The sequence below is a fragment of the Falco peregrinus genome, chromosome 9 (genome assembly GCF_023634155.1).
Source record: "Falco peregrinus isolate bFalPer1 chromosome 9, bFalPer1.pri, whole genome shotgun sequence".
NCBI classification, from domain to species: Eukaryota; Metazoa; Chordata; class Aves; order Falconiformes; family Falconidae; genus Falco; species Falco peregrinus.
This window is the reverse complement of record NC_073729.1, coordinates 19696564-19716200: the sequence shown is the minus strand read 5'-3', so window position 1 is coordinate 19716200 and position 19637 is coordinate 19696564. Positions and strand designations below refer to the sequence as shown.

The 19637-nt window shown below is 59.5% G+C and overlaps 3 protein-coding genes across 3 annotated transcripts in view; 2 read left to right on the top strand and 1 right to left on the bottom strand.

Annotated features, from left to right (window-relative positions):
• LOC101913631 (glycine N-acyltransferase-like protein 3) overlaps window positions 1-12409 on the bottom strand; it is a 30681-nt gene extending 18272 nt beyond the window's left edge. The window contains exon 1 of the transcript XR_008748814.1: window positions 12272-12409. The gene's annotated coding sequence lies outside the window, so the exon portion shown is untranslated. The remainder of the gene's footprint in view (window positions 1-12271) is intronic.
• The window catches only part of LOC101915118 (glycine N-acyltransferase-like protein 3), a 29590-nt gene extending 15877 nt beyond the window's left edge, over window positions 1-13713 (top strand). Inside the window, exons 2-6 of the mRNA XM_055814383.1 lie at window positions 11122-11229; window positions 11330-11450; window positions 11976-12096; window positions 12172-13067; window positions 13576-13713. Of these exons, the coding sequence (XP_055670358.1) occupies window positions 11122-11229; window positions 11330-11450; window positions 11976-12096; window positions 12172-12592 (771 nt within the window). The 3' untranslated portion in view covers window positions 12593-13067; window positions 13576-13713. The remainder of the gene's footprint in view (window positions 1-11121; window positions 11230-11329; window positions 11451-11975; window positions 12097-12171; window positions 13068-13575) is intronic.
• Window positions 13300-14275, top strand: POLD4 (DNA polymerase delta 4, accessory subunit). The gene is made up of 3 exons (XM_055814385.1): window positions 13300-13787; window positions 13863-13974; window positions 14124-14275. Exons 1-3 carry the CDS (start codon window positions 13367-13369, stop codon window positions 14146-14148), a joined length of 558 nt encoding a protein of 185 aa, XP_055670360.1. The 5' UTR covers window positions 13300-13366; the 3' UTR covers window positions 14149-14275.
• The last annotated feature ends 5362 nt before the right edge of the window (window positions 14276-19637 follow it).

Here is a 19637-nt window from a genome sequence, read left to right as displayed (position 1 = left end):
GTGCCAACCAATCCCAGCCAGCTGGATTGTGCCCATGGAGTCCCAGGCCATTAGGATTCTGCCACAACCCAGCCCAGCCCAGTCAGATTCTGCTCAAGTAAATCCCAGTCCAGTCAGATGCTGCCCAAGTCATCCCAGCCCAGTCAGATTCTGCCTTAAGACTTCCAAGGCCTAAGTGGATTGTGCCCCAGCTGATCCCAGCCCAGCTGGGATCTACCCATGCAATTGAAGGGCTTTAGGAGTCTGCCCCAAGCCATCTCAACCCAGTTGGATTCTGCCGCAACAAATCCCAGACTAGATGGACTCTGCCCAAGTAATCCCAGTCCAGTTGGATTCTGTTTTAAGACTTCCAGGCCTACTGGGATTCTGCCCCAGCCAATCCCAGCCCAGCTGGTCTCTGCCATTGCAATCCCCTGCAGGGCATTAGAATTCTGCCCCAAGCAATCCCAGCCTACTGGGAGTCTGAACCAGCCAATCCAAACCCCGATGGACTCTGCCCCAGCCAATCCCAGCCCAGCTGGTCTCTGCCCATGCAATCCCCTGCTGGGCATTAGGATTGTGCCCCAAGCAATCCCGGCCTACTGGGATTCTGAAGCAGCCAATCCCAGCCCACCTGGATTCTGCCCCAAGCCAATCCCAGACCAGATGGACTCTGCCATTGCAATCCCAGGCCATTGGGAGTCTGCCCCACGCCATCTCAGCCCAGTTGGATTCTGCCGCAACAAATCCCAGACCAGATGGACTCTGCCCAAGTAATCCCAGTCCAGTCATATTCTGTTTTAAGACTTCCAGGCCTAAGCGGATTCTGCCTCAGCCAATCCCAGACCAGCTGAAATCTGCATCAGCCCATTCCAGCCCAGCTGGTCTTTGCCAATGCAACCCCCTGAATGGCATTAGGATTCTTCCCTCCAATCGTCCCAGCCTACAGGGATTCTGATCAAGCCAATCCCAACCCAGCTGGACTTACCCATGCAATTCCAGGGTATTAGGATTCTGCTCCAAGCTATCCCAGCCTAATCAAAATCTGTGCCAACCAATCCCAGCCAGCTGGATTGTGCCCATGGAGTCCCAGGCCATTAGGATTCTGCCACAACCCAGCCCAGCCCAGTCAGATTCTGCTCAAGTAAATCCCAGACCAGTCAGATGCTGCCCAAGTCATCCCAGCCCAGTCAGATTCTGCCTTAAGACTTCCAAGGCCTAAATGGATTGTGCCCCAGCCGATCCCAGCCCACCTGGATTCTGCCCCAGCCAATCCCAGACCAGATGGACTCTACCCATGCAATTGAAGGGCTTTAGGAGTCTGCCCCAAGCCATCTCAACCCAGTTGGATTCTGCCGCAACAAATCCCAGACTAGATGGACTCTGCCCAAGTAATCCCAGTCCAGTTGGATTCTGTTTTAAGACTTCCAGGCCTAAGTGGATTCTGCCTCAGCCAATCCCAGACCAGCTGAACTCTGCATCAGCCCATTCCAGCCCAGCTGGTCTTTGCCAATGCAACCCCCTGAACGGCATTAGGATTCTTCCCTCCAGTCATCCCAGCCTACTGGGATTCTGATCAAGCCAATCCCAACCCAGCTGGACTTACCCATGCAATTCCAGGGTATTAGGATTCTGCTCCAAGCTATCCCAGCCTAATCAAAATCTGTGCCAACCAATCCCAGCCAGCTGGATTGTGCCCATGGAGTCCCAGGCCATTAGGATTCTGCCACAACCCAGCCCAGCCCAGTCAGATTCTGCTCAAGTAAATCCCAGTCCAGTCAGATGCTGCCCAAGTCATCCCAGCCCAGTCAGATTCTGCCTTAAGACTTCCAAGGCCTAAGTGGATTGTGCCCCAGCTGATCCCAGCCCAGCTGGGCTCTACCCATGCAATTGAAGGGCTTTAGGAGTCTGCCCCAAGCCATCTCAGCCCAGTTGGATTCTGCCGCAACAAATCCCAGACTAGATGGACTCTGCCCAAGTAATCCCAGTCCAGTTGGATTCTGTTTTAAGACTTCCAGGCCTACTGGGATTCTGCCCCAGCCAATCCCAGCCCAGCTGGTCTCTGCCATTGCAATTCCCTGCAGGGCATTAGAATTCTGCCCCAAGCAATCCCAGCCTACTGGGAGTCTGAACCAGCCAATCCAAACCCCGATGGACTCTGCCCCAGCCAATCCCAGCCCAGCTGGTCTCTGCCCATGCAATCCCCTGCTGGGCATTAGGATTGTGCCCCAAGCAATCCCGGCCTACTGGGATTCTGAAGCAGCCAATCCCAGCCCACCTGGATTCTGCCCCAGCCAATCCCAGCCCAGATGGACTCTACCCATGCAATTGAAGGGCTTTAGGAGTCTGCCCCAAGCCATCTCAACCCAGTTGGATTCTGCCGCAACAAATCCCAGACCAGATGGACTCTGCCCAAGTAATCCCAGTCCAGTTGGATTCTGTTTTAAGACTTCCAGGCCTACTGGGATTCTGCCCCAGCCAATCCCAGCCCAGCTTGTCTTTTCGACTGCAATTCCCTGCAGGGCATTAGAATTCTGCCCCAAGCAATCCCAGCCTACTGAGATTCTGAACCAGCCAAACCCCGATGGACTCTGTCCCAGCCAATCCCAGCCCAGCTGGTCTCTGCCATTGCAATCCCCTGTAGGGCATTAGAATTCTGCCCCAAGCAATCCCAACCTACTGGGAGTCTGAAATAGCCAATCCCAGCCCAGATGGGCTCTGCCCCAGCCCAGCCCAGCCCAGCCGCGCTCTGCCCATGCAATCCCCTGCTGGGCATTAGGATTGTGCCCCAAGCCATCCCAGCCTACTGGGATTCTGAACCAGCCAATCCCAGCCCAGCTTGTCTTTTCGACTGCAATCCCCTGCAGGGCATTAGAATTCTGCCCCAAGCAATCCCAGCCTACTGGGAGTCTGAACCAGCCAATCCAAACCCAGATGGACTCTGCCCCAGCCAATCCCAGCCCAGCCGCGCTCTGCCCATGCAATCCCCTGCTGGGCATTAGGATTGTGCCCCAAGCCATCCCGGCCTACTGGGATTCTGAAGCAGCCAATCCCAGCCCACCTGGATTCTGCCCCAACCAATCCCAGACCAGATGGACTCTGCCATTGCAATCCCAGGCCATTGGGAGTCTGCCCCACGCCATCTCAGCCCAGTTGGATTCTGCCGCAACAAATCCCAGACCAGATGGACTCTGTCCAAGTAATCCCAGTCCAGTCATATTCTGTTTTAAGACTTCCAGGCCTAAGTGGATTCTGCCTCAGCCAATCCCAGACCAGCTGAACTCTGCATCAGCCCATTCCAGCCCAGCTGGTCTTTGCCAATGCAACCCCCTGCAGGGCATTAGAATTCTGCCCCAAGCAATCCCAACCTACTGGGAGTCTGAACCAGCCAATCCAAACCCAGATGGACTCTGCCCCAGCCCATCCCAGCCCAGCCACGCTCTGCCCATGCAATCCCCTGCTGGGCATTAGGATTGTGCCCCAAGCAATCCCGGCCTACTGGGATTCTGAAGCAGCCAATCCCAGCCCACCTGGATTCTGCCCCAGCCAATCCCAGACCAGCTTGTCTTTTCGACTGCAATTCCCTGCAGGGCATTAGAATTCTGCCCCAAGCAATCCCAGCCTACTGGGATTCTGAACCAGCCAAACCCCGATGGACTCTGCCCCAGCCAATCCCAGCCCAGCTGGTCTCTGCCATTGCAATCCCCTGCAGGGCATTAGAATTCTGCCCCAAGCAATCCCAACCTACTGGGAGTCTGAAATAGCCAATCCCAAACCCAGAAGGGCTCTGCCCCAGCCCAGCCCAGCCCAGCCGCGCTCTGCCCATGCAATCCCCTGCTGGGCATTAGGATTGTGCCCCAAGCCATCCCAGCCTACTGGGATTCTGAAGCAGCCAATCCCAGACCAGATGGACTCTACCCATGCAATTGAAGGGCTTTAGGAGTCTGCCCCAAGCCATCTCAGCCCAGCTGGATTCTGCTGCAACAAATCCCAGACTAGATGGACTCTGCCCAAGTAATCCCAGTCCAGTTGGATTCTGTTTTAAGACTTCCAGGCCTACTGGGATTCTGCCCCAGCCAATCCCAGCCCAGCTTGTCTTTTCGACTGCAATCCCCTGCAGGGCATTAGAATTCTGCCCCAAGCAATCCCAGCCTACTGGGATTCTGAACCAGCCAAACCCCGATGGACTCTGCCCCAGCCAATCCCAGCCCAGCTGGTCTCTGCCATTGCAATCCCCTGTAGGGCATTAGAATTCTGCCCCAAGCAATCCCAACCTACTGGGAGTCTGAACCAGCCAATCCCGGCCCAGATGGGCTCTGCCCCAGCCCAGCCCAGCCCAGCCGCGCTCTGCCCATGCAATCCCCTGCTGGGCATTAGGATTGTGCCCCAAGCCATCCCAGCCTACTGGGATTCTGCCCCAGCCAATCCCAGACCAGATGGACTCTACCCATGCAATTGAAGGGCTTTAGGAGTCTGCCCCAAGCCATCTCAGCCCAGTTGGATTCTGCCGCAACAAATCCCAGACTAGATGGACTCTGCCCAAGTAATCCCAGTCCAGTTGGACTCTGTTTTAAGACTTCCAGGCCTACTGGGATTCTGCCCCAGCCAATCCCAGCCCAGCTTGTCTTTTCGACTGCAATCCCCTGCAGGGCATTAGAATTCTGCCCCAAGCAATCCCAACCTACTGGGAGTCTGAACCAGCCAATCCAAACCCAGATGGACTCTGCCCCAGCCAATCCCAGCCCAGCCGCGCTCTGCCCATGCAATCCCCTGCTGGGCATTAGGATTGTGCCCCAAGCCATCCCAGCCTATTGGGATTCTGAAGCAGCCAATCCCAGCCCACCTGGATTCTGCCCCAGCCAATCCCAGACCAGATGGACTCTGCCATTGCAATCCCAGGCCATTGGGAGTCTGCCCCACGCCATCTCAGCCCAGTTGGATTCTGCCGCAACAAATCCCAGAGCAGATGGACTCTGCCCAAGTAATCCCAGTCCAGTCATATTCTGTTTTAAGACTTCCAGGCCTAAGTGGATTCTGCCTCAGCCAATCCCAGACCAGCTGAAATCTGCATCAGCCCATTCCAGCCCAGCTGGTCTTTGCCAAAGCAACCCCCTGAATGGCATTAGGATTCTTCCCTCCAATCGTCCCAGCCTACAGGGATTCTGATCAAGCCAATCCCAACCCAGCTGGACTTACCCATGCAATTCCAGGGTATTAGGATTCTGCTCCAAGCTATCCCAGCCTAATCAAAATCTGTGCCAACCAATCCCAGCCAGCTGGATTGTGCCCATGGAGTCCCAGGCCATTAGGATTCTGCCACAACCCAGCCCAGCCCAGTCAGATTCTGCTCAAGTAAATCCCAGACCAGTCAGATGCTGCCCAAGTCATCCCAGCCCAGTCAGATTCTGCCTTAAGACTTCCAAGGCCTAAATGGATTGTGCCCCAGCCGATCCCAGCCCACCTGGATTCTGCCCCAGCCAATCCCAGACCAGATGGACTCTACCCATGCAATTGAAGGGCTTTAGGAGTCTGCCCCAAGCCATCTCAACCCAGTTGGATTCTGCCGCAACAAATCCCAGACCAGATGGACTCTGCCCAAGTAATCCCAGTCCAGTTGGATTCTGTTTTAAGACTTCCAGGCCTACTGGGATTCTGCCCCAGCCAATCCCAGCCCAGCTTGTCTTTTCGACTGCAATTCCCTGCAGGGCATTAGAATTCTGCCCCAAGCAATCCCAGCCTACTGGGATTCTGAACCAGCCAAACCCCGATGGACTCTGTCCCAGCCAATCCCAGCCCAGCTGGTCTCTGCCATTGCAATCCCCTGTAGGGCATTAGAATTCTGCCCCAAGCAATCCCAACCTACTGGGATTCTGAAATAGCCAATCCCAGCCCAGATGGGCTCTGCCCCAGCCCAGCCCAGCCCAGCCGCGCTCTGCCCATGCAATCCCCTGCTGGGCATTAGGATTGTGCCCCAAGCCATCCCGGCCTACTGGGATTCTGAAGCAGCCAATCCCAGCCCACCTGGATTCTGCCCCGGCCAATCCCAGCCCAGCTTGTCTTTTCGCCTGCAATTCCCTGCAGGGCATTAGAATTCTGCCCCAAGCCATCCCAGCCTACTGGGATTCTGCCCCAGCCAATCCCAGACCAGATGGACTCTACCCATGCAATTGAAGGGCTTTAGGAGTCTGCCCCAAGCCATCTCAGCCCAGTTGGATTCTGCCGCAACAAATCCCAGACTAGATGGACTCTGCCCAAGTAATCCCAGTCCAGTTGGATTCTGTTTTAAGACTTCCAGGCCTACTGGGATTCTGCCCCAGCCAATCCCAGCCCAGCTTGTCTTTTCGACTGCAATCCCCTGCAGGGCATTAGAATTCTGCCCCAAGCAATCCCAGCCTACTGGGAGTCTGAACCAGCCAATCCAAACCCCGATGGACTCTGCCCCAGCCAATCCCAGCCCAGCCGCGCTCTGCCCATGCAATCCCCTGCTGGGCATTAGGATTGTGCCCCAAGCCATCCCAGCCTATTGGGATTCTGAAGCAGCCAATCCCAGCCCACCTGGATTCTGCCCCAACCAATCCCAGACCAGATGGACTCTGCCATTGCAGTCCCAGGCCATTGGGAGTCTGCCCCACGCCATCTCAGCCCAGTTGGATTCTGCCGCAACAAATCCCAGAGCAGATGGACTCTGCCCAAGTAATCCCAGTCCAGTCATATTCTGTTTTAAGACTTCCAGGCCTAAGTGGATTCTGCCTCAGCCAATCCCAGACCAGCTGAACTCTGCATCAGCCCATTCCAGCCCAGCTGGTCTTTGCCAATGCAATCCCATGCAGGGCATTAGGATTCTTCCCTCCAGTCATCCCAGCCTACTGGGATTCTGATCAAGCCAATCCCAACCCAGCTGGACTTACCCATGCAATTCCAGGGTATTAGGATTCTGCTCCAAGCTATCCCAGCCTAATCAAAATCTGTGCCAACCAATCCCAGCCAGCTGGATTGTGCCCATGGAGTCCCAGGCCATTAGGATTCTGCCACAACCCAGCCCAGCCCAGTCAGATTCTGCTCAAGTAAATCCCAGTCCAGTCAGATGCTGCCCAAGTCATCCCAGCCCAGTCAGATTCTGCCTTAAGACTTCCAAGGCCTAAGTGGATTGCGCCCCAGCCAATCCCAGCCCAGATGGACTCTACCCATGTAATTGAAGGGCTTTAGGAGTCTGCCCCACGCCATCTCAGCCCAGTTGGATTCTGCCGCAACAAATCCCAGACCAGATGGACTCTGTCCAAGTAATCCCAGTCCAGTCATATTCTGTTTTAAGACTTCCAGGCCTAAGTGGATTCTGCCTCAGCCAATCCCAGACCAGCTGAACTCTGCATCAGCCCATTCCAGCCCAGCTGGTCTTTGCCAATGCAACCCCCTGCAGGGCATTAGAATTCTGCCCCAAGCAATCCCAACCTACTGGGATTCTGAACCAGCCAATCCAAACCCAGATGGACTCTGCCCCAGCCAATCCCAGCCCAGCCGCGCTCTGCCCATGCAATCCCCTGCTGGGCATTAGGATTGTGCCCCAAGCCATCCCAGCCTATTGGGATTCTGAAGCAGCCAATCCCAGCCCACCTGGATTCTGCCCCAACCAATCCCAGCCCAGATGGACTCTGCCATTGCAATCCCAGGCCATTGGGAGTCTGCCCCACGCCATCTCAGCCCAGTTGGATTCTGCCGCAACAAATCTCAGACCAGACGAACTCTGTCCAAGTAATCCCAGTCCAGTCATATTCTGTTTTAAGACTTCCAGGCCTAAGTGGATTCTGCCCCAGCCCATTCCAGCCCAGCTGGTCTTTGCCCATGCAATCCCATGCAGGGCATTAGGAGTCTGTCCCAAGCCATCCCAGCCTACTGGGATTCTGAACCAGCGAATCCCAGCCCAGATGGACTCTGCTGATGCAATTCCAGGGTATTAGGATTCTGCTCCAAGCTATCCCAGCCTAATCAAAATCTGTGCCAACCAATCCCAGCCAGCTGGATTGTGCCCATGGAGTCCCAGGCCATTAGGATTCTGCCACAACCCAGCCCAGCCCAGTCAGATTCTGCTCAAGTAAATCCCAGACCAGTCAGATGCTGCCCAAGTCATCCCAGCCCAGTCAGATTCTGCCTTAAGACTTCCAAGGCCTAAATGGATTGTGCCCCAGCTGATCCCAGCCCACCTGGATTCTGCCCCAGCCAATCCCAGACCAGATGGACTCTACCCATGCAATTGAAGGGCTTTAGGAGTCTGCCCCAAGCCATCTCAACCCAGTTGGATTCTGCCGCAACAAATCCCAGACCAGATGGACTCTGCCCAAGTAATCCCAGTCCAGTTGGATTCTGTTTTAAGACTTCCAGGCCTACTGGGATTCTGCCCCAGCCAATCCCAGCCCAGCTTGTCTTTTCGACTGCAATTCCCTGCAGGGCATTAGAATTCTGCCCCAAGCGATCCCAGCCTACTGGGATTCTGAACCAGCCAAACCCCGATGGACTCTGTCCCAGCCAATCCCAGCCCAGCTGGTCTCTGCCATTGCAATCCCCTGCAGGGCATTAGAATTCTGCCCCAAGCAATCCCAACCTACTGGGAGTCTGAAATAGCCAATCCCAAACCCAGAAGGGCTCTGCCCCAGCCCAGCCCAGCCCAGCCGCGCTCTGCCCATGCAATCCCCTGCTGGGCATTAGGATTGTGCCCCAAGCCATCCCAGCCTACTGGGATTCTGCCCCAGCCAATCCCAGACCAGATGGACTCTACCCATGCAATTGAAGGGCTTTAGGAGTCTGCCCCAAGCCATCTCAGCCCAGTTGGATTCTGCCGCAACAAATCCCAGACCAGATGGACTCTGTCCAAGTAATCCCAGTCCAGTCATATTCTGTTTTAAGACTTCCAGGCCTAAGTGGATTCTGCCTCAGCCAATCCCAGACCAGATGGACTCTACCCATGCAATTGAAGGGCTTTAGGAGTCTGCCCCAAGCCATCTCAGCCCAGCTGGATTCTGCTGCAACAAATCCCAGACTAGATGGACTCTGCCCAAGTAATCCCAGTCCAGTTGGATTCTGTTTTAAGACTTCCAGGCCTACTGGGATTCTGCCCCAGCCAATCCCAGCCCAGCTTGTCTTTTCGACTGCAATTCCCTGCAGGGCATTAGAAGTCTGCCCCAAGCAATCCCAGCCTACTGGGATTCTGAACCAGCCAAACCCCGATGGACTCTGTCCCAGCCAATCCCAGCCCAGCTGGTCTCTGCCATTGCAATGCCCTGCAGGGCATTAGAATTCTGCCCCAAGCAATCCCAACCTACTGGGAGTCTGAAATAGCCAATCCCAGCCCAGATGGGCTCTGCCCCAGCCCATCCCAGCCCAGCCGCGCTCTGCCCATGCAATCCCCTGCTGGGCATTAGGATTGTGCCCCAAGCCATCCCAGCCTACTGGGATTCTGCCCCAGCCAATCCCAGTCCAGATGGACTCTACCCATGCAATTGAAGGGCTTTAGGAGTCTGCCCCAAGCCATCTCAGCCCAGTTGGATTCTGCCGCAACAAATCCCAGACTAGATGGACTCTGCCCAAGTAATCCCAGTCCAGTTGGATTCTGTTTTAAGACTTCCAGGCCTACTGGGATTCTGCCCCAGCCAATCCCAGCCCAGCTTGTCTTTTCGACTGCAATCCCCTGCAGGGCATTAGAATTCTGCCCCAAGCAATCCCAGCCTACTGGGAGTCTGAACCAGCCAATCCAAACCCCGATGGACTCTGTCCCAGCCAATCCCAGCCCAGCTGGTCTCTGCCCATGCAATCCCCTGCTGGGCATTAGGATTGTGCCCCAAGCAATCCCGGCCTACTGGGATTCTGAAGCAGCCAATCCCAGCCCACCTGGATTCTGCCCCAACCAATCCCAGACCAGATGGACTCTGCCATTGCAGTCCCAGGCCATTGGGAGTCTGCCCCACGCCATCTCAGCCCAGTTGGATTCTGCCGCAACAAATCCCAGAGCAGATGGACTCTGCCCAAGTAATCCCAGTCCAGTCATATTCTGTTTTAAGACTTCCAGGCCTAAGTGGATTCTGCCTCAGCCAATCCCAGACCAGCTGAACTCTGCATCAGCCCATTCCAGCCCAGCTGGTCTTTGCCAATGCAATCCCATGCAGGGCATTAGGATTCTTCCCTCCAGTCATCCCAGCCTACTGGGATTCTGATCAAGCCAATCCCAACCCAGCTGGACTTACCCATGCAATTCCAGGGTATTAGGATTCTGCTCCAAGCTATCCCAGCCTAATCAAAATCTGTGCCAACCAATCCCAGCCAGCTGGATTGTGCCCATGGAGTCCCAGGCCATTAGGATTCTGCCACAACCCAGCCCAGCCCAGTCAGATTCTGCTCAAGTAAATCCCAGTCCAGTCAGATGCTGCCCAAGTCATCCCAGCCCAGTCAGATTCTGCCTTAAGACTTCCAAGGCCTAAGTGGATTGTGCCCCAGCTGATCCCAGCCCAGCTGGGCTCTGCCCATGCAACCCTCTGCTGGGCATTAGGATTGTGCCCCAAGCAATCCCGGCCTACTGGGATTCTGAAGCAGCCAATCCCAGACCAGATGGGCTCTGGCCCAGCCAATCCCCGCCCAGATGGACTCTGCCATGGCAATCCCATGTCTTTAGGATTCTGCTCCAAACTATCCCAGCCTAATCAAAATCTGTGCCAACCAATCCAGCCCAGCTGGATTCTGCCCATGAAGTCCCAGGCCATTAGGATTCTGTCACAGCCAATCACAACCCATCTGGACTCCAATCCCAGCACAATTTAATTCCAAGCTAGGCAATACTTTTCCAGGCCCATTCAATGCAGTCAGCCACCTCCCAGAGCCCCATATAAATCAGACAAACCTAGCCCTTTCATGGCAAAAGGCAGCCAATCCATGTTTCTTGTTCTTCTCTTCCCCACTCCTGCCCCACCCGCTCATCTTTCCCACCCACCCACTGGAGGGTGCATGGGTTTAGTCTCTGCCCCCCCCCCCCCCCCTCTCCGCCCTCAGCACCCTATGTGGGGTGGGGGTTGCAGGGTGCCATGGGGTGCAGCCGGGCTGTTCTAGCTCAAAGAACTATCGCGCTCCCATGTCCCCCAGCTCTGACGCCTCTGCCCACAGGTCTACGGGGCTGTGATGAACATCAACCGGGGGAATCCGGGTGAGTTCGAGGTCGTGGTGGACTCATGGCCCAACTTCAGTGCCGTGCTGGCGCGACGCAGCGGACAGGTGACCAGCGGGGACACTGGGGGGTGACGGGGGACATGGGGTGGGCGCAATGCCCTGGTGCCTGCCAGGTGGGCTCAGGGGACCCATGCACGCTCCGCAGATGCCAGTGGATGACTGCTACAGGAGCACACATGCAGCTTTCTACACGGATGTGGGCGCCTACCAGGCACTGCTGGAGACCCCCGGCTGCCTGCGCTGGGACACGGCCTTCCATGTCTTCGGTGGCCAGGGGATGGGGGTCCTGGGGGGGCATGGGGGGGCACTGGGCAGCACCACGAGCAGGGACTGTGCGAGCTGTGGGTGAGAATCAGTGGTGCTGTTTGGCACTGGGAGCATGGGACGCTTTGGGGAGCCATTGGTGATACAGGGGTAAGGAGCTGGGGGCACTGGGAAGTACTGGTGGAAGGAACTAGGGGTGCTGGATGCACTGGGGAATGGTGGGGGCATGACTTGATGTGCCGGGGTGGGCACCGGGCGTAGGAGTATGATGGGCGCTGTCACTGGGAAGTGTTTGGGCTGGACTTGGGAGTGCTGGGGGGCACTGGGGTGCATTGTGGTTGGATTTGGGGGTGCTGGGTGGCACTGGGGTGCATTGTGGTTGGATTTGGGGTGCTGGGGACAGAGACTGGGGTTGCGTGTAGCCCCTGGGGACACTGGGGAGGGCACCAATGATATGCCAGGGTCAGGAAGAGGGGGGCTCGAGACAGGAATGGGGGAGTGGAGCCCCCTGACAGCACTGTCCCCAGGGCTCCAGGAGGGGGTGGCCACAGTGTCACAGGCCATTGCAGGGACCAAGGGCGTCGAGCTGGAAGTCTCAGAGTACTACACCTACCCACACCCTGACCCCAGCACCATGCCCGAGCCCCGGTGAGCCCCCCACCTGCCCCAGCCCGGCATGGGCACCCCCCACTGGACCCCACTGACAGCCAACCCCCACCTCAGGCTGGACCCCGCCGTGCGGGTGGGCTCACTGAGCCTGGCACACGTGGATCTGCTGAACGAGACGTGGACGTATGGGGGCAACGCGCGCAGCCGGCGGTACCTGGCAGAGGTTCTGGAGCGCTTCCCCAGCATCTGCCTGCAGGATGAGACCGGGCAGCCCATCTCCTGGACCCTGACCGACCCCTTCGGGACAGGGGCCCACGGCTACACCTTGCCCACCCACCGCAACCGCGGCCACATGCGGGCGGTGCTGGTCCTTGCTGCTCGCCAGGCACAGGCCCGTGGCTTCCCGTTCTTTGGGCACACGGCCACCGGCAACCGGCCCATGCAGCGGCTGATGGAGGAGCTGGGCCACCAGCGGCTGCCCGGGCTCTGCCGCTTCATCCTGCACAACCCTGGCCTGGGCAGGGCTGGACCCTGAGTGTCCCCCCGCCCAGGTTGTCCCCCCTCTGGGCAGGGAAGTCCCCGGGCTGTGGGGTAAGGAAGAAACCGAAACCAAAATAAAGAGCAGTGTAGACTCTCTGATGGCTGCTATAGGGTTGTGCCTCCCTCTGGGTGCCGGTTTTCTCACACCTGGCTCAGCACTGGCCGTTACAGCCGTGACCCAGGCAGCCTGGTGTCACCACTGAGGGACACAGCTGTGTCCCCAGGGAGTCACCCCATCCCTCTGTGCAGGGACACGCACCACAGCCCTGCCTCTGCTATTCTCGGCCCCCCCCAGGGAGGGCTGAAAAGCCTCAGGCAAATCTGCACCGGTGGTGGCACCTGTCGTGTTCCCCCAACCCCGGGATGGTGTCACCACTGCTGGGGTTGGGGACAGGCAGGCACAGCGCCTGTGGGTCACCAACTGTGTGTCCCAGGAGGAGGGAACGGCTGCACACCGCAGGGGGCAGAGGGTGAGGGCTGCACGGCGTGAGTCACCACTCCAGTCATGGCTTGTGGGGTGATAGGGACAGCCTGGGGAGTGACAGTGCCCGGGGGTGATGGGGGCAGCCAGGGGGGGTGACAGTGCCTGGGGGTAATGAGGACAGCTGGGATGGGGTGATAGGACCCAGGGACAGCTGGGGGGGTTGTCGCTGCCTGGGGGGATGGGAAGAGCGGTGGGGGTGACAGCGCGTGGGGTGACGGGGACTGCCATGGGGGTGACAGTGTGTGGGTGGCCGGGGCCACTGTGGGGGTGACAGTGCATGGGGTGATGGGGACCGCTGGCGGGGGTGACAGTGCGGGTGGAGGGGGAGAGCCCGACCGGGGGCGGAGCGCCCGGCCCCGGCCCTGCCCCGGCGGCGGCAGCGGCGGAGCGGGGCGGAGCGGAGCGAGCCCGGGGAGGGCGGACGCCGGTTCCCGGCAGCCGCGGGCAGGAGCGGGGCCGCCGCCGCCGCCGCCCCCAGCCGCGCTGTCCCGCAGGGCCATGGAGCAGCCCCGCCGCATCACAGACTCCTTCCAGCGGCGGCGGCGGCCGGGGCGACCCCCGGGCAGGGTCAAGGTCAAGGGCTGTCCCCGGGCCCGGCCCCCCGTCGCCCCGCCCGCCGAAGACCCCCCGGCGGCCCCCCCGGACCAGGCCCTGCTGGAGATGCTGCGCCGCTTCGACCTCGCCTGGGAGTACGGACCCTGCACCGGTGAGAACCCCCGGCCGGCCGCCCGCCCCGGCCCCCCCGGCCCCCCGGCTGACCTTGACCCTGGCCCTCCCGCAGGTATCACCCGCCTGCAGCGGTGGGAGCGGGCACAGGCGCTGGGGCTGAGCCCCCCGGGCCCCGTGCGCGACGCCCTCCTGGAGCACCAGGACAACCCCGATGTCACCTACAGGTGGGTGTGGGACAGAGAGGGGGGAGCCAGGCACCCCCTTCCCTCTCCCGGTGCCCCCCCACCCTGCCAGTATGGGGCCATCCTTCCCACCACCAGCAACCGGGGTGGGGGGCACCGGGCACCCACTGACTCCCCGCTGTGCCCCACAGCCTCTGGCATGAGTACGCGCTCTGAGCCGCTGCACCCCACGCCGGAGGGAGGAGTGGGGGGGGGGGGTACCATGCCCACCACCCCCCAGGCCTGTCCACAGCTGTGCCGCAGCCCGGGGGCACCGGGTGGATTAAAGGCTGGTGTGAGTGAAGGAAGGGGGCTGCTGTGTGCTCTCTGAGGGGCACCTGGGCGGGGGGGGGGAGGCCCCACTGGGGGAGGGCAGGGCCTTGCACACCCCCCAGAGCGAGCCAGGATTGTCCAGTCACACAGTTTAATGCCAGTTAAAGGTGTGGGGCAGTGGGGCTGGCACAGTGGGGGGGCCGGCGGGGGGGCTGGGGCCTTGGCAGCAAGGACGGAGTGTGAGGGCAAGCTGGGGCAGGGGTGCAGGGCTGGAGGGGTGGGCAGGGGGCTCACCTGCAGTAGGGGGATAGGGAAGAGGGGCCTGAAGGCCCGCAGCACCCCCAGCAGCACCAGGAGCTCCAGCTCTGGGTGGGGGTAAAGTGGCAGCACCTCCTTGGCTACTGGCGTCTCCTTTTTCAGTCTGGCACCTGGGCCAGGGGGGGAAGGGACAGCTGGGGAGGGGGAGAGGGTGAGCACTGTGTCTGGTAGAAGGGCAGAGCCTACACAGCCTGGCCCCCTCACCTCCAGACAGAGGGTTCCACCCCAGTGCTCACCAGTAGCACAGACTGAGGGGGGGCGGGGGCAGAGGGCAGGGTTAATGGGGGCAGCGTTAATAGGGGCAGGAGCTGGCGACTGGGGCTGGCGCTGCTCAGGGCGGGGGTCTGCAGGCTGCCTGGGCTCCCAGTGGGCAGGCAGACACCTTCAGTGGCCGTGGCAGGGCCAGGTTTCAGGCTCAGATGCCAGGCAGAGCCAGTGCCCACAGCCTGCCCCCACCCCACAGAAGATGGGCTGCCCACCCTGTCCCTGCCACAGCCCCTCCCGTGCCAGCTGGAGGGACTGGTCCTTACCATGGGGAAGGTGAGGGGATGACAGGGTCCCCAGGTCGGGGTGCCCCCCAAAAGGTGAGCTGTGGCCATGTGGTGGGGAAGGAAAGCAGTAGAGCTCTGCCCTACAGCAATTGGGACAGAGAGGGGACACAAGAAGGGATATGAGATGCCCCATAGCAGGCTGAGGGGACAGGAGAGGGGCCACCCGTTGTCCCCAGCACCACTCACCACTGAGTAGGTCCAGGGTATCCATGAAATCCTCACTGAAATTGGGATGCTGCTGGCTGCGGGCACGCTGGGTTGTGTCCGTGTTGCCCTGGGGAGTGAGATCAGCCCTTCCAGGATGTGCAGGGTGTCGAGCTCCATGGGGCAGCTGCCCTGTGCCTCACCGCTGGGTGCTGGGGACCCCTTGCCAGGCATGGAAAGGGTGAGGGGAGCTGGTGAGCCCAGAAGCCAGTGCTGCCAGGGCTCCCAGTAATGCTAGCGGGACTGGTGAAGCTGGGAGAGGAGAAGCCTCCGGACTGTGAGCACGGGTGTAGACATGGCGCTGGTACCTGAGAGAGCAATGCTGCTGGTTTGTCCTTCGTCTTCTGCACCTGGAGAAAATCAGAGAGGAGCCATGAGGCGAGCGGCTGCCCATGCAGGTGCCCGCAATGGCAGCATGGAGCGGGCAACACGGCCTGCCGCTGCCCTGGCCAGGGCTGCCCATACCCCGGGGTAACACTGTGCCGGGGCGGGGGGGGGGGGGGCAGCCAACAGGGCTGGAGAGCTGGGGACAAAGGTGGCCCCAGGCTGGCAGGGGCTTGGCTGGGTCACGCCCTTGTTGGTCAGTCTAGGGGGGGCGTATTGGGACCGTGGGTGGGGGTCGGACGGGACAGGACCGCTGCCTGCCTGCAGTGCTGCCGAGGGGGTGGTGGGCTTAGCACTGGCAGCCCCCGGCCCAGGCCACAAGCCCTGTGAGGCACTGCCCCATCCTGCGCAGAGGCCCTCGGTGGGACATTTTTCTTCATTAGTCATCAGTGACCTGGATGGAGGGACAGCACGTAACTGCAGCAGGTTTGTGGGTGATACCAAACTGGGGGGAGTGGCTGGCTCCCCAGGGGCTGCGCTGCCACGCAGCCAGACAGGGCAGGTGGCAGAGTGGGGCAGACAGGGATCTAATGAAGTTCAATGAAGACAAGTGTCGCATCCTGCACCTGGGGAGGGACAGCCCCGTGCACCAGTACAGGCTGGGGCTGACCTGCTGGTAGGCAGCTCTGAGGAGGACCTGGGAGTGCTGGTGAGTTGCCTGTGAGCCAGCAGTGTACCCAGGTGGCCAAGGGGCCAGTGGGATCATGGCAGCATGAGGAGCAGTGTGGCCAACAGGTCGAGGGAGGTGATTCTCTCCCCCTGCTCTGACCTGGTGAGGCACATCTGGAATGCTGTGCCCAGTGCTGGGCTCCCAGTTCCAGAGAGACAGGGAGCTACTGGGGATGGGGCAGCAGAAGCTGTGGGGATGATGAGGGGATGGAGCATCTCCCTGATGAGGAAAGGCTGGAGAGCTGGGGCTGCTCAGCCCGGAGGAGAGAAGACCGAGGGGCTCTGATCAATGCCTACAGACACCTTAAGGGCGAGTGCCAGCAGGACGGGGCCAGGCTCTTTTCAGCGGTGCCCAGCGACGGGCCAAGGGGCAACGGGCACCAACGGCAACACGGCAACTTCCATCTGCATGTGAGGAGGAACTTCTCTGCCTCGGGGGTGGCAGAGCCCTGGGCCAGGCTGCCCAGAGAGGCCGAGGGGTCTCCTTCTCTGGAGACGTTGGAACCCGCCTGGATGCGGCTCTGTGCAGCCTGCTCTAGGGGAGCTGCTTCAGCAGGGGGGTGGGCTGGGTGACCCCCAGGGGTCCCTTCCAGCCCTGACCATGCTGTGACTCTGTGACATGACACAGCACCCCATGGGAGCTGCAGTGTTGTCAGGGTCTGGGGGACCGTGGAGGCTCAGCACTAGACCACAGTGCTCTTGCCTGTCCCCAGCCTCCAGCAGCACCACAAAGTTGCAGGCAGGATTCCTCCTGTCCTCCACATCTGTGGGGAGAAGGGAAGAGGGACGATTTCACTGCTCTCCTCTCCCGTGCCTGGGCTGTGCCACTCTGGTAGGCACCAACACACCCCAGGGCTCAGGGGGAAAAGGGAGGGGTGGACACTAGCAAAGCCACCTGTTCCTAGGTAGCTGCACCTGGAATCCTGTGTATTCCATACTACCTATGTAGTAATATAAAAACATCGGACTTGGGAATGGATGAAACAAAATTGGGACCCACAGAGAAAAAGTTATTAGGAACAGGCTGTTTGGCTGGCAAAAGGAAGGTGGAAGTGTAGCAAAAAGGGCCCAGAAATGGAAAAAATAGAGAATAAGGTATAAAATCAGGCACCGGTCAGCACAGGGGGAATGTTCTGATATTAGGGGTGCAGGTGACTGCGGATTGCAGTGCTGTTGACTTGCAGAGCCAGGCCTGGCAGGGACAGTGCCCCCCGGCCATCAGGACTCAGACTGGACCCTTCCCTCCCAGGCAGTAGGAAGGGAGGAGTGATAGAGCTGTCATTTCAACTGCAGTCCTGTGGGATTCGTAACATTAAGAGCCATAATTAGTAGCTTTGTTTTGTGTGGAATCATTCAATCATAAATTAATAATAGGATGTGTTTGTTATTATTTATTGATAACTTAATTTATTAGCTTTTAATGTTGCTTAATCAATAAAATGAATCTGTTCTATGCCAAGCCTGCAGCTGAGCAGTGGAGAGCTGGACCCGGCAGTAGCCCAGGCCATGTCCTGAGAGGGGGGGCAGGCAGGATGGGGGGGGGGGGCTGCTCACAGCACCAGGCCCACTCACACTGCAGGTACCAAGCCCCCCGGATCACATCATTCAGCCAGATCTTGTCCCACTAGAGATGCTTCAGGCTCTTGAACTCGTTCCACTTGGGGGACATGATTTTCCCACTGGGAACAGGACAGGGGCATTCAGATCCCTAAGAGGTAAGCGCTCCATGCCCAGCCAGCCCAGTGTTACCCCGAGCAGGGCCCTGGGGTCAGGTGGAAGGAGGCAGCCAGTGGGGGGCTCTCCAAGGGGGGTCACCAGACCTCATCCCACTTTCTCTGCCCTAACCCTTCAGAGTCCAACTTTATGCCGCGGTCCTGCTACGCTCGGTGGCTGCAGACGCCACAGCTGAGCTCCCTCTGCCTGTGGGAGGGGGGTTTTCAGGCTCCTTGCAGTGGCAGAGGGTTGGGAGAGGGAGGTAGTAAAACCCACCCAAAAAGCATCCAAAGGCATGTGGGTGGTGCTCAAGATCCCAAGCCACGGCAAAGTGAGGAAAGGCTCAAAGAAGAAAACAAGGTTTGTCTTATCTCCAAAAAACACCCGCAGGAGTCTCTGCACAGCCTGTGGCAGTGCTGGGGCCCCTTGCTCTGCCCCGTGACCCGTATCTCTTCTGTCCCATGTCCCCCTGTGGGGAGGGGATATGAAGAGGTCCCCCCACCCTGAGGCCCAGGTTGCTGCTGTGCCCAGTGCCTGTGCTACGAGTGCCCTGCCTGGCCCCTTCCACAGCAATGGCTGTGAGATGTGACTGACAAGAGCAGAGCAAAGGTCAGGGTGCCAGCACAGCCCAGCAGCGCCAAGGCTCTTGCTCAAGTCAGGTCTTTCCCGGTGGGCTGCAAGCCAGTGAGGGCTCTGGGCAGACTGCAGCGGCTCTCTGGGTGCAGAGTGGTGGGTTCCCTGGAGTTGGGGGGAAGACTCTGGGATGGGTCCTGGCCAAAGCAACAGCCTCAGAGCAGGCTCCAGTCAGGACACCGCTCCTCAATGCAGGCCCTCACAGTCAGAGGCAACGTGCAACCTTCTAGCTCCATGTGTGGCTTCACGCTGGCTCTTCCAGCCTCAAGAAGATCCCCGATTGATAGCTTTGCCAACACACCTGCCCTCCCTCCCAGCCCAGGGCAGGCTGTGCCCTGCAGCTCTGCCCTCCCAGCTGTCAGGCTGATCAGTAGCAGGCAGCCAGGTCTGTGGCTTTCCTCCTGCCTGCCCTCACCTGTGGGCCAAGCTCACGCACTCAGAGAGCTCAGTGAGGGAGCCATCGATGCTGAGGCGCTGCAGGGGCAACAGCAGTTGGCTTGCCAGGTGCCCTCATCCACTGTGCTGAAGTTGCAGGCCCCTGTCCCTGCCTGGGCCTGGCTCCTGCTGCTGCCCGGGGGGGTGCCCTTGCCCCTGCTACCACCCACCCCGGCCTCCTCCTGCGGCTTGAGCCCCACTCCCGCTGGGCTGTGGCTTGGACACCATGAAACGGCCTCTTATACCTGGGGGCGCGCCATGACAGCCTGCCCCCACCGCCTCCCCAGCGCCCGGCCTGCCCCGCCGCTACAACTACAGCGGGCTGCCAGCTCCCTGCGCCGCTTCACTCCTCCGCGGCCGGTCCCCGGGCCTGTCCCGGCCGCGGCCCAGGCCGCTGGGGCTGAGGCAGGCCTGCGCGCGTTGCCGTAGCAACCCGGAAGGACCCGGCGCGCAAGCGCAAGGCCCCATCCCGCGCAAGGCCCGCCG

What these genes read in the sequence shown, in the direction of transcription:
- POLD4 (XM_055814385.1), top strand. Translation starts at nt 13,367, where the DNA reads ATGGGGACCGCTGGCGGGGGTGACAGTGCGGGTGGAGGGGGAGAGCCC. An exon ending in GGAGTACGGACCCTGCACCG is followed by an intron (nt 13,788 to 13,862) that starts GTGAGAACCCCC and finishes GCCCTCCCGCAG; the next exon opens with GTATCACCCGCCTGCAGCGG. An exon ending in AACCCCGATGTCACCTACAG is followed by an intron (nt 13,975 to 14,123) that starts GTGGGTGTGGGA and finishes TGTGCCCCACAG; the next exon opens with CCTCTGGCATGAGTACGCGC.